The sequence below is a fragment of the Pecten maximus genome, chromosome 1, assembly GCF_902652985.1.
Source record: "Pecten maximus chromosome 1, xPecMax1.1, whole genome shotgun sequence".
Classification (NCBI taxonomy): Eukaryota; Metazoa; Mollusca; class Bivalvia; order Pectinida; family Pectinidae; genus Pecten; species Pecten maximus.
The window spans coordinates 35,354,217-35,368,106 of record NC_047015.1 but is presented as its reverse complement, the minus strand read 5'-3'; the positions used below and the strand labels follow the sequence as shown (position 1 = coordinate 35,368,106).

General features: G+C 38.8%; 1 protein-coding gene across 15 annotated transcripts in view; it reads right to left on the bottom strand.

Moving 5' to 3' along the window:
- LOC117331777 overlaps positions 1 to 13,890 on the bottom strand; it is a 184,221-nt gene that overhangs the window by 18,529 nt on the left and 151,802 nt on the right. For all 15 annotated transcript variants that reach the window (XM_033890658.1, XM_033890682.1, XM_033890699.1 and 12 more), the window contains one exon: positions 6,503 to 6,651. In XM_033890658.1, the coding sequence (XP_033746549.1) occupies positions 6,503 to 6,651 (149 nt within the window). The remainder of the gene's footprint in view (positions 1 to 6,502; positions 6,652 to 13,890) is intronic.

Below are 13,890 nucleotides of genomic sequence, written 5' to 3'. Positions count from 1 at the left end.
TTCAAACACCATATGGAACTAACAGCTTTTATACCATGTGGTTAGTCAAGATGCTTTAGTCTAGGAATAGATCTAAAGGACTGTTCCAACTGGTGCAGCCCTTCAATGGAAAGCACCCAGTGTTGTTATTGCCAGGGAAAGGAAAGCTATCATTGTTCCCTGTCCTTTGTGACACAACACAGTGAAACAGAAAACAGGGTGAGGTTGGAGAGTGTTACCATGGCAACTACACAAGGTTGAGGCTGTTACCATGGTGACTACATATACACAGTCAAGGATGAGTAAGTGTTAGTAACCTGTAGCTGGAGACCTCATAGGTGTAGATCCTGGTTGGTTTTGAAGCATTCCTTTGGGATGAGAGGGAGCTGGGGGATGACGACTGATGGGCTGAGAAGCTCGATGGTCAGCTGCACCCCTACGTATCTGTGTCTGAATTCTTTTCCTGTATGGTGGTTGGCTGTTTTTCTGTGACAACTTTGCATCTTCTTGAGCCCACTCATTCCCTATAGTATGGATGAGCTGCATTTCCTGAACTGGGCTGTATGATTTATATGGCTCTGGTGAGCCATTCGTATCAATTGCTGAACTCTCACCAACAGATTCTGGACTAGTTCCGATTTTGAATCTTGTAAACTTGTTTTGGTCTCTGTAATCTTTAAAAACACTTTTCAGATTTCCAGATATCGTCCTTGGAAGGGCAAAATCATTGAAATTGACATTTCTCTTTTTCAAACTGTTTATGTTTGATTGTGATTTTGATGACTGAGATACCAGTGACCTCTCTTTTAACATTTCAGAGAGATCTGGCTGTGACTTTGACCTTGTATAGGTCTCATTGAGAGGAATATCATCTGGGTGACAACTATCTTGGTAACCATCAACTGGTGACCTTAACACTGCAGGCCTTCTGCCAATGGACGTGTCATCCTGAGGTGTTGGAGATGGAACCCAGTCTCTAGAAAGATCACTTGTCTCTGTTACATCATTGTCACCTATTTTGATGATGAATGTTCCTGTGCTACTTGTCCGTGAAGACAGACTATCCTCATCATCAAGGTCGGAGGTCAATGCAGAATTCAATGGTGGATATGTGGTAATCGTCTCCAGTATAGGCTGTTGTTTATCATCCCAGTGGCTGTGTACAATCAGACCATAGGTATCCTGGACCTCCTGGTCTGTGTTGCTGTCAGATTCGATATCCTGTGGAAGTTCTCCCCTGGCTGATCTCTGCCATACGTCTGCAAGGTACTTTTCAAGGATTGGCTTCCTCTGAGCAAACTTGCCCTGAGAGAACTCATTTCCTTTTGCTAAATCCCTTAAATTTCTGACCTTGAATTGAACATCCTCCGCTGACTTTGCCTGGTAGTTTTTGTCCTCACAAACATTCAAACCATCTGTATTCCACTCAATGCTAGTGTTGTCAAACTGTTGATCTGCCTGGCCGATCCTGTCCTGATTAGGGTAGACCAACCATGTACCTTTATTCAGACTACAATCATTACCCATCTCTCTATGTGAATACATTGAGGTCTCTTCCTCAATGTCTTGGGGGAGTTCCTCATGCAGTGGGGAGTAGGCCCTACTGTGAGGTCTTGCCTCCTCTCTTTGGCCTGGAATTTGGTGTCCCAGGCTCATCAATATCTTGGTGGTGTTCTGGAAAGCTCAGTACATGGGGTCTGGAATTCTCTGTGGAGATCTCAAGAGGTTCTTCTGTGTTTCCTGGATATACTGAGGAGTCTGGGATGCTAAGAGTGGTAGACTTGGTGTGTGGGGCAGACATACACCTGACGTGGAGGCTAGCTACACCCACATCATCCTTGTACTCTCTCTTTCTTTCCTTCACGTAAATTTCATACTGGTTGGTGGTCTCGTCTATATGTGTACCGTAGATAGCCCTTTCTATTCGACGGGGACTCACAGCATTTACCTGTGGTTGTCGTGGACTTGCAGTACTACAGCCCAGATCCTGTGGTTGTCGTGGACTTGTAGTACTACAGCCCAGATCCTGTGGACTTGTAACCTCTAAATCTGGTCTCCTGTGCCGGTTAACTTCTCGTGGTTTAGGACTTACTTTCTCAGTCTCAATACGTCTGGCATAAACCACAGATTTATCACTATCTTTGTCTGTGTCTTTCATTTCTGTGGACTTTTTCCTGGACTCCGTATTTGTGTCAGGGATGTATATGGTTTCTAAATGACTCAAAATATTTTTCACTTTTCCTGATTCTTTTACAGAGGTAGCCTGTTCTGATTTCGGTTTGTCTTTACTTTTTTCAAGATGATCGTAAACAGCACGAATGTCTCCTAAAGACTTTTCACGCTTAATCAGTCCACGATCACCCTTGGGAGACCAGGGCTTATGCTTTTGTCCTGGCAATTTCTTTATCTTTTTAAAGTCTTCTAATTCTTTACCAATCTGCTGTAACTCTTCTTCTGTTGAGAATTCTGCAAGCTCGAGAAAAGCACGATCCATGCTTTTTGGACGTGATTTCTTAGCTTCTATACTTGTTATTTTCTCGAGATTATGAAAATGCCTCTGTAGTGTTTGGAAGTCATCAGACTTGCCTGTCGAATGTAGCAGCCCAGCTGTGTAGGTCTGGTAAGTATGGGAATCGATACGCGACGATCTGTCACTGCAAACAGACGCCTTGGCAGAGACTGACTGTAGAAGTGGTTCATCCTGTTGGTCACTGTTTTCTTCCTCCTCAGGAGTAAAACACATCAGCTTTGACCATGGATCTGGAAACGTTTGTTCATGTTGCTGTGAAATATCTCTTTCGTCATCGTCATATGCATAAGCTGGACGTGCCACCTGTGTAGAATCGAATCCCTCTGATACGTAGGATGCATGAGTTGGATAAGTAATTGTCCTCCATTGTACAATGATAATCCAGTCTGGGTGATACTTCACTACTCTCATTGCTTCCTCTCCCATACACGTCGTAGTCCTGGTGTTCAGTCTCGTTGTCTGTCTCATTGATAGGGACACGAATATCTCTATCTGGTAAAAACTGAGGGTAGTTCCTATCTCCAGGAAGAGGTGAGTCATCTAAATCCCGCCCCCCGGGCACTGGAGAGGCATTTGGTCGAGCAGAAGAACATCGAATTGTCTCTGTGAGCTGAAGGTGACTCCTTGGGATAGAGATAAGTTCAATTTTCCGTGGACTGATTGTTGTTGTGGATGATGACGAATCTTCGTACCGATTGATTTTCCGTGGACTTGGTGTAGATGACAAAGAATCATCAAGCTCACTTGTTTTTCGTGGACTCACTGTTGGTGTAGATAATGATGAGTCTTCGTATTGTTCTTTTAGTTTTTGGAATCTATTTATAAATAGCTCATCATCATCTGGATCAACGTGACTCAAATCTCTGTGATGATATTGACTGGTAATCATTGGCTCTGTGATTTGATCAGTGTCGTATGGTCCCCCTGACTTCGGGCCCCATCCTACATTCTGTACTGGTTCATTATCAGACGGAGTTACCTGGTGACCAAGTCTGAGGCTGAGACGTGACCTTTGACCTACAGCATACCTGTCACGCTCATCTGTGTTAGATTCATTGCTAAGAGATTGAAGGTTCGGCTGAATCTGACCAGACCGTACCTGCACCTGTAGAACTGATCGTGTCAGCATTGTAATACTGTTTAACTTTTCGGTAGATGTATAGATTCTGCGACAAATGACACTTTTAGGAGAGACGGAACCCTATAATGGGAGCATGCCCACAGGAGAATACAATACACCATCCTCCTACATCGTCAACGGTCTGAAAAAAACAGTTTTGTTAGTATACGGTTAATAACGTAAAGGTCAGTAGGTGGAACATAATATCACTGTCTAACAGAATGAAAATGGAAATCAGACGATTAATCTTCAAATGACAATGACTTTTACAATAATGATTTCACACTTTGTATACAAATTCTTTATCTTTTGACAAAATTTTAATTAATCCAAAAAAAAATATCATGATGAATAAAATACAACATGAAACATGAGATTTTCTGCCAGCAATTTATGACATATATGAGTAGTTTATGTACCAGAGGTGAGGCTAAATGTTCCAATAACAAAGGTCAAGGTCATGCTATATGATAAATGTCATACCAATATAAAGCATGCATCAAGCTTTTCAATAAATCATCTTTTCTACTGCAAATCTAACTGGATCAAAGGAAATCGTTTTTGGCAGGGACACTAAATAAACAGATTTTGTCAACTAAAATATCATTATACCATTAGCTTGATATGGAAAAGCAGTTTGATACAAAAGTGTTTCCAGGATGAATGAAATTGGAGATTCACAAAAGTGCATAATATGCCTCAGTATCTGGTAACCAGTATCAACCAAATTCTAGTTCTACAGTTGACTATAACAGTAACACATTGTTATGATAACCCCTGTGTACTAATTTCTCTGTTACAGATGTTAGACAGTTTTATATGTCACTAACATAGTTCCTTTCCAAAGGAAAATATATCTCAAATCATTTTCAAGAAAAATTCACAATGCTTTCTTTCGTTTTGTTTTTTTATTTTTTTTGGTAAATGACTGAAATAAATACCTGGGGTAAGTATTATTTAAGAATGATGAGTTATCTCCCTTTGTGGTTAGTGCTAAGCCAAACACCTTCACAAGGTAAGTTCAAGGTAATTTCAGCTATATAACTATTCAATAACAATTAATAACACTTTCATATTGAGCAATATTATCATTATTGAAATTTTGGATTTTGGACAATGAAGGTTGAAATAGAGTGTCATCATTTTAAATATAATATTAACACTTCTAGCTTCACACAACCTACAGATAATCGATGTTTACGATGTCACAATAAAAACATTTGAGTTTGTAAACTCTTTCCACAGAACCTAAGTCAATATCAGTTTTTCAAAAGGTGTGATAGTAAAATCATTATTTTGATACTTCTCTTTCCACATCATTTTGTCTAAGACCGATGGCGATTTAAAGCCAAGAAAATGATAACACCGTACTGGTGAGGTCTGTATGGTATTCATAGGTTCTATTTCATTCTTTGTCTTGACGTTAACAATTATGAGAAGGTCAGTCTCTGGTCATTATGACCTTGAAAATGCTCCACCTTAAGAAATTGCGACAAAAACCTGTTCCTTATAACATGCACAGTGCTATATGCATTATTTCACCAAACACAGTTACAATATGGCCATGTACTGCTAACAAGCATTCAATACTCTCCAAAACCAAATGAACTCTATCCCTATTTGAATTTACAAGTCTCATGCATCCCAAGGGAGTGTAAATGTATGTGTGTTCTTTATTATTGTAAGTCGGACAGGATGTTGATCTCCATAACAACCAAAACATCAAGTGGATATAAACTACACCACACTCCCAAAGAAACCTCAAGCTCAAATGAAGACAAGCTAACAACAAATTACATAGGAGTATTGATTTTGTAACATTCAATTCTATTGGTTCATTTATATTTGTAACAGACAATCCTACTGGTTCATTGCTGATATATACTAGATGATGCTATTTATTACTCAGAAACAGGATAAAGGACATTACTGATAATGTTGATTTCAGTTTTAACTATGATTTAAATTTAGAAAACAAATATCAATGCTTGACAATAGGCTTCCCTCTCTGTATAGACTGATGTTGTCAAAACTTTTAACAAAATAATGAATTTCCATCAGATTGCCTACAAATGAGCTTGATTTGGCTTGAGACTTATGGAATACCCAACACTACCATTAGCCAGGAAGCTGTAATGTTGAGATATTTGTGGATAGAGAGGTTTTTATCAGAAACATCAGCCAGAGATATGATAGAGGAATGTGAAGAATAGGGCGGTAGGTAATAGAATCTATGTATATGATTGGATATGATGTCTATACATCCTGGTAACTAGTAACCATGGTATATATATATATAATGATCTACGAGAGGTGTTAATGATTAAAGCAGAGATCTACAGTAGTTGGTTTAGAATGTAGTGAGATATGTGGTCAGCCTATGGACGGGGGCGGGGGGCGTGGGTGGGGGAGGGGGTACGTATAGCGAAGCAAAATAGGGGAGTACCCCATATCATTTTATGATCAGGACGATTCAATTTAAAAGCACAGGTTTTCAAATTTGCAATTCAATCTTTTTTTATTTGGCATTCAATTATTGATGAATATCACTTTTCCGTAGATTAACATTACACAGTAAAAAAATCGGAGCCAAGCACAAGTAAATACAGTTTGGCTGTAATAAACATTTGATAACAATGATACAAATATAGACTGAAGGACTTCAGATTAAGATAATATGTTAATAAAAGGAAAAAGAAGAAATGAAGAAAATAAGCAACTGAAGTGACGACTGCCTGTTGATATAGATATTTCAATAGTGTAGGTGTGAAGCTAATTTTGGGAAGTCTGTCACTAAGAAAATCACACAACCTGACATGCTCGGTTTAGTCCAGGTGTGTACCCAGAGGTTATCTAGGCGTGGCAGTACTTACTTGTTCCTCGCTCAGGTGCAGGTTTCTGTAGGCCCCGAATAGGGATATCACCCCCTTTTTGTATGAGTTTGTATGAATCTTCACCTTCTTCCTCGCTCTGTGGGGGCAAAGGCGCGGGGGCCGACGCTAGGCGTTTCCTGCCCTCCGTACTGAAATCAAAGAAGGTTATGTTTAGTATATAATATTACCAAACAATATGTGTCACTTCACAGAGAGGGGGGAGGGGGGATAGGGGGAGTACATGTAATCAAGTTAATTAATGTAAATCAATTTCACCGAGAGCATGATCTTGTTGAGATATCAACATACAAATACAGCAAGATCAATACTGTGGACAGCCTGAGAGACAGGATCATCATCTCCACAGCATTAACATGTGCTGAAAACGTTTAAAAGACAAAGTATTATATGACCAGTGGTCAATGTCTCTAAAAGGTTTGACACAACTTTGAAGCTGCTACTAATTTATAACTCCTAATATAGATACCTATTTAAATGCCTTATTAGAGAATGTTAAGTCAACAGATAGAAATATCTTATAAAAGTATTGCGTGATTTTCAGAGCACAATTCCAAAACAAAAATACAGGTATACATTAAAAATATAGCATTTTTATCCCGTAATAAACCAACTGAATCATAATCTCCAACTCAATTTACCAGTAAGATTTAAAAGAATGAAATAGCATATTTGTGAACACTTGGAAGTAATTAAGTAAACACAGATGATGCGGCACATCTGAGGGATTAGTGCTGGATAAATACAATAAAAATGATAAATAGAATTATATACTCCTGGAAAACTGTATCGGTGATGTCCAGCATCCGAGCTTGTTCAGACACAACCCGATACCACTGGGACAAGCTGTCAAGGTGTTCTTCTGAAGGACGTATTCTGGCCCCATGAGGACTAGTACATGGGGCTGGACAAAGGCCAGATGCATAAGGGCAGCACTGCATGGTTAAGTCTACGATTCTGGACACATACAATCAGTAAAGGTCATCCCAATGATTCTTAACACAGTTTAAGGCAGCAGTTGGCTTGTTCTCTGAGAGATTCTGGACACATCTGGTCAATAATGGTCATCCACATGACTCTAAACAAGACTTTATGGCAGAGGTTACAGGCATGCATTGTCACTCTGGGATTTCATTGACCTATAAGGGTCAGTTGAGTCATTTCCACCTACAATCACTCTGTATAACACCCATTGTCATAAATAAGTAATTTCACTTTCTCACAAAAGGGAAAGGTTCCATTCGAGGTACCAATTAACTCCTTAGAAGGTGATATAAAATCCTTTGCTACACATTAGGACAACCATTCTGGAAACTTAATAATCCTGTATTGTTCATGTATGTATGGTCACTTAGAAACTGGTCGGGAATATGATGACCACAGGCAAAAAAATCCAGAAAAAGCTCACTATCATGTGTTCCAACTGTATGGTATCAAGTCCTGGTGTGGTGTAGCTGCCAGTGGTGTGTACACTGGGAGGAAATGGCCAGTGTGACCACAGGTCCTACTACACAACATATGGCTGTTGTTGATATTATGGGCAGTGATTGCATTAACCCATTAACTTCCTAATTACTTATCACAGCTATCACATAGCTTGACCAGCAGTAGGTAGCTGTGTGACCTTCCTTTTGGCTGAAGTCCAAGCCATACACAGGAGTCCAGAGTCCCCAGCTAATGACAAACCAAGGCACACATTGATGAAATTATAACACACACGAGTGTATGTGTATGTTTATTCATTAATGACAGTACCTATATATTTACATATCTACCATAAATCAACATTTCATTTTAGGAAACCTGGGCATTTGATATTTTATTTTTATTATTATTATCATTACTAATGATTTATATCTTAAATCTACAATGTCATTGCTCTTAAGTCTGGATCATTAACAAAAATTTAAAAGTTTAAGAAATTACCAGTACATATTTATACATATACACTGATAACAATGTTCTTATGTTCTGTCATATATCTTGATTTTAATTGGATGTATCAGATTATAAAGAGTCTAATTACCTGAAAACCTATGGCCACATGTACTTTTACATATATATGCTAGCTTACATATTATACCTGTGACTTACTTGTGTTAGACTTAAGGTTGTATGCTACCTATACATACATGTAGTACCTGTGACTTATGTGAGAGCTAGTTCAGAATATATGCTACCTTACATTTGCATTAGAGTTATCTCTAAAGGTTATATGCTATTTTACACACTATACAACACCTATAATGTTTTCAGTTAATTAACACCTGTTACATGATTTTGTTAGTTGTCTCTCTTATTTCTTATAATCATCTAATAGTATACAGATTTCTCAGAACTAATTTCGGAAAAAAATGCTTGTTCATCCAGAAACACTGACATGTTTCATAGTTAAATCATAATTTACTTAAACTGCTAATTGTTTTTTTCTTTCTTTCTGCAAACAGAGATCAAAATCTTCTTATTCACCAGAAATACTTGATACTACACATATTTTGTAGTGGTTTTTGCTTTTGCATTTGATTTTTATTTACGGCCATTTTTTTCAAATGGACTTGTTTGTTTTAATTATTACATCTTCAAACACATACAACAGAACATAGGGAGAGAAAATCATGATCCAGCCCCTGTCAGTCAACTCTACGAGAAAATCATGATCCAGCCCCTGTCAGTCAACTCTACGAGAAAATCATGATCCAGCCCCTGTCAGTCAACTCTACGAGAAAGTCATGATCCAGCCCCTGTCAGTCAACTCTACGAGAAAATCACGATCAAGCCCCTGTCACAACTCTACGATAAAGTCATGATCCAGCCCCTGTCACAACTCTACGAGAAAATCATGATCCAGCCCCTGTCACAACTCTACGAGAAAGTCATGATCCAGCCCTTGTCACAACTCTACGAGAAAGTCATGATCCAGCCCTTGTCACAACTCTACGAGAAAGTCATGATCCAGCCCCTGTCACAACTCTACGATAAAATCATGATCCAGCGCCTGTCACAACTCTACGATAAAGTCATGATCCAGCCCCTGTCACAACTCTACGAGAAAGTCATGATCCAGCCCCTGTCAGTCAACTCTACGATAAAGTCATGATCCAGCCCCTGTCAGTCAACTCTATGAGAAAGTCATGATCCAGCCCCTGTCACAACTCTATGAGAAAATCATGATCCAGCCCCTGTCAGTCAACTCTACGAGAAAGTCATGATCCAGCCCCTGTCACAACTCTACGAGAAAATCATGATCCAGCCCCTGTCAGTCAACTCTACGAGAAAGTCATGATCCAGCCCCTGTCACAACTCTACGAGAAAATCATGATCCAGCCCCTGTCACAACTCTACGATAAAGTCATGATCCAGCCCCTGTCAGTCAACTCTATGATAAAGTCATGATCCAGCCCCTGTCAGTCAACTCTATGAGAAAATCATGATCCAGCCCCTGTCACAACTCTACGAGAAAGTCATGATCCAGCCCCTGTCACAACTCTACGATAAAGTCATGATCCAGCCCCTGTCACAACTCTACGATAAAGTCATGATCCAGCCCCTGTCACAACTCTACGATAAAGTCATGATCCAGCCCCTGTCACACTGTCACAACTCTACGAGAAAGTCATGATCCAGCCCTTGTCACAACTCTACGATAAAGTCATGATCCAGCCCCTGTCACAACTCTACGATAAAGTCATGATCCAGCCCCTGTCACAACTCTACGATTAAGTCATGATCCAGCGCCTGTCACAACTCTACGATAAAGTCATGATCCAGCCCCTGTCAGTCAACTCTACAAGAAAATCATGATCCAGCCCCTGTCAGTCAACTCTACGAGAAAATCATGATCCAGCCCCTGTCACAACTCTATGAGAAAGTCATGATCCAGCCCCTGTCAGTCAACTCTATGAGAAAATCATGATCCAGCCCCTGTCACAACTCTACGAGAAAGTCATGATCCAGCCCCTGTCAGTCAACTCTATGAGAAAATCATGATCCAGCCCCTGTCAGTCAACTCTATGAGAAAATCATGATCCAGCCCCTGTCAGTCAACTCTACGAGAAAATCATGATCCAGCCCCTGTCAGTCAACTCTACGAGAAAGTCATGATCCAGCCCCTGTCACAACTCTACGATAAAGACATGATCCAGCCCCTGTCACAACTCTACGAGAAAATCATGATCCAGCCCCTGTCAGTCAACTCTATGATAAAGTCATGATCCAGCCCCTGTCACACTGTCACAACTCTACGAGAAAATCATGATCCAGCCCCTGTCACAACTCTACGAGAAATAACAACACCGACTCAGACAGATAGAGAAATAAATTGATTATTAATCCTTAATGGCCTATCACACAGTCATCGACAGATATAAAAAAATACTGCTCAACAGTTCTAAGTTCTGTCTCAATCAACAACCGCACAAGTATGTACATGTACTTTTATTTAATTTTCTGAATGGGAAATGACTTTTAACTTAAACACAATCAAGGCCAGACATAAGGATATAACCACGGGCCTAATGGCAAAATAATAGTCATATGATGATGCAGATTTAGCCATTTAACAATATATGTTTATGTACAATATCCTACGTTGTCTATTCTGGATATAAAACAAGTGTAAAACAGAAATAGTGTTCACTCCGTATTAAAGGAATATATGGTGATATATAGGACGGGACGATCTGGTAGCCTATTTATGAAACAACATTGACTTTAATTTCCCCATAAATTGGCCCAACAAAACAGGACACATGTGTAAGGTACTGCATGTATAATCCTGACTGTACACAAATCATGTTGATTGTGATTTGGATCCATTAAGATATGAAGCACGATTTACCCTATAGCAGAATACTGTATATATATCATTCAGTTGTTCCCGAACACACAATATAAATAAAGTGATTCTGTCCCATGGGATAAACATTCAGAGGAGATCCTACAGACTTGCTATCAGGTCCCCTACTAAAATGTTATCCAAACATTTTGAATTATTTATGAATTGTATCAGTGATGGATGCTGAAATCTGTGTGGTATTCTGTTACTGGTATAACACACAAAACTGTGTGGTATTCTGTTACTGGTATAACACACAAAACTGTGTGGTATTCTGTTACTGGTATAGTACACAAAACTGTGTGGTATTCTGTTACTGGTATAGTACACAAAACTGTGTGGTATTCTGTTACTGGTATAACACACAAAACTGTGTGGTATTCTGTTACTGGTATAACACACAAAACTGTGTGGTATTCTTTAACTGGTATAACACACAAAACTGTGTGGTATTCTGTTACTGGTATAACACACAAAACTGTGTGGTATTCTGTTACTGGTATAACACACAAAACTGTGTGGTATTCTGTTACTGGTATAGTACACAAAACTGTGTGGTATTCTGTTACTGGTATAGTACACAAAACTGTGTGGTATTCTGTTACTGGTATAACACACAAAACTGTGTGGTATTCTGTTACTGGTATAACACACAAAACTGTGTGGTATTCTTTAACTGGTATAACACACAAAACTGTGTGGTATTCTGTTACTGGTATAACACACAAAACTGTGTGGTATTCTGTTACTGGTATAACACACAAAACTGTATGGTATTCTGTTACTGGTATAGTGCACAAAACTGTGTGGTATTCTGTTACTGGTATAACACACAAGACTGTGTGATATTCTGTTACTGGTATAACACACAAAACTGTGTGGTATTCTGTTACTGGTATAACACACAAAACTGTGTGGTATTCTGTTACTGGTATAACACACAAAACTGTGTGGTATTCTATAACTGGTATAACACACAAAACTGTGTGGTATTCTGTTACTGGTATAGTACACAAAACTGTGTGGTATTCTGTTACTGGTATAGTACACAAAACTGTGTGGTATTCTGTTACTGGTATAACACACAAAACTGTGTGGTATTCTGTTACTGGTATAACACACAAAACTGTGTGGTATTCTGTTACTGGTATAACACACAAAACTGTGTGGTATTCTGTTACTGGTATAACACACAAACTGTGTGGTATTCTGTTACTGGTATAACACACAAAACTGTGTGGTATTCTGTTACTGGTATAACACACAAAACTGTGTGGTATTCTGTTACTGGTATAACACACAAAACTGTGTGGTATTCTGTTACTGGTATAGTACACAAAACTGTGTGGTATTCTGTTACTGGTATAACACACAAAACTGTGTGGTATTCTGTTACTGGTATAACACACAAAACTGTGTGGTATTCTGTTACTGGTATAACACACAAAACTGTGTGGTATTCTGTTACTGGTATAGTACACAAAACTGTGTGGTATTCTGTTACTGGTATAATACACAAAACTGTGTGGTATTCTGTTACTGGTATAACACACAAAACTGTGTGGTATTCTGTTACTGGTATAACACACAAAACTGTGTGGTATTCTGTTACTGGTATAGTACACACAAACTGTGTGGTATTCTGTTACTGGTATAACACACAAAACTGTGTGGTATTCTGTTACTGGTATAACACACAAACTGTGTGGTATTCTGTTACTGGTATAACACACAAAACTGTGTGGTATTCTGTTACTGGTATAGTACACAAAACTGTGTGGTATTCTGTTACTGGTATAGTACACAAAACTGTGTGGTATTCTGTTACTGGTATAACACACAAAACTGTGTGGTATTCTGTTACTGGTATAACACACAAAACTGTGTGGTATTCTGTTACTGGTATAGTACACAAAACTGTGTGGTATTCTGTTACTGGTATAACACACAAAACTGTGTGGTATTCTGTTACTGGTATAACACACAAAACTGTGTGGTATTCTGTTACTGGTATAGTACACAAAACTGTGTGGTATTCTGTTACTGGTATAACACACAAAACTGTGTGGTATTCTGTTACTGGTATAACACACAAAACTGTGTGGTATTCTGTTACTGGTATAACACACAAAACGGTGTGGTATTCTGTTACTGGTATAGTACACAAAACTGTGTGGTATTCTGTTACTGGTATATACACAAAACTGTGTGGTATTCTGTTACTAGGTATAACACACAAAACTGTGTGGTATTCTGTTACTGGTATAACACACAAACTGTGTGGTATTCTGTTACTGGTATAGTACACACAAACTGTGTGGTATTCTGTTACTAGTATAACACACAAAACTGTGTGGTATTCTGTTACTGGTATAACACACAAAACTGTGTGGTATTCTGTTACTGGTATAACACACAAAACTGTGTGGTATTCTGTTACTGGTATAGTACACAAAACTGTGTGGTATTCTGTTACTGGTATAACATGTACACACAAAACTGTGTGGTATTCTGTTACTGGTATAGTACACAAAAC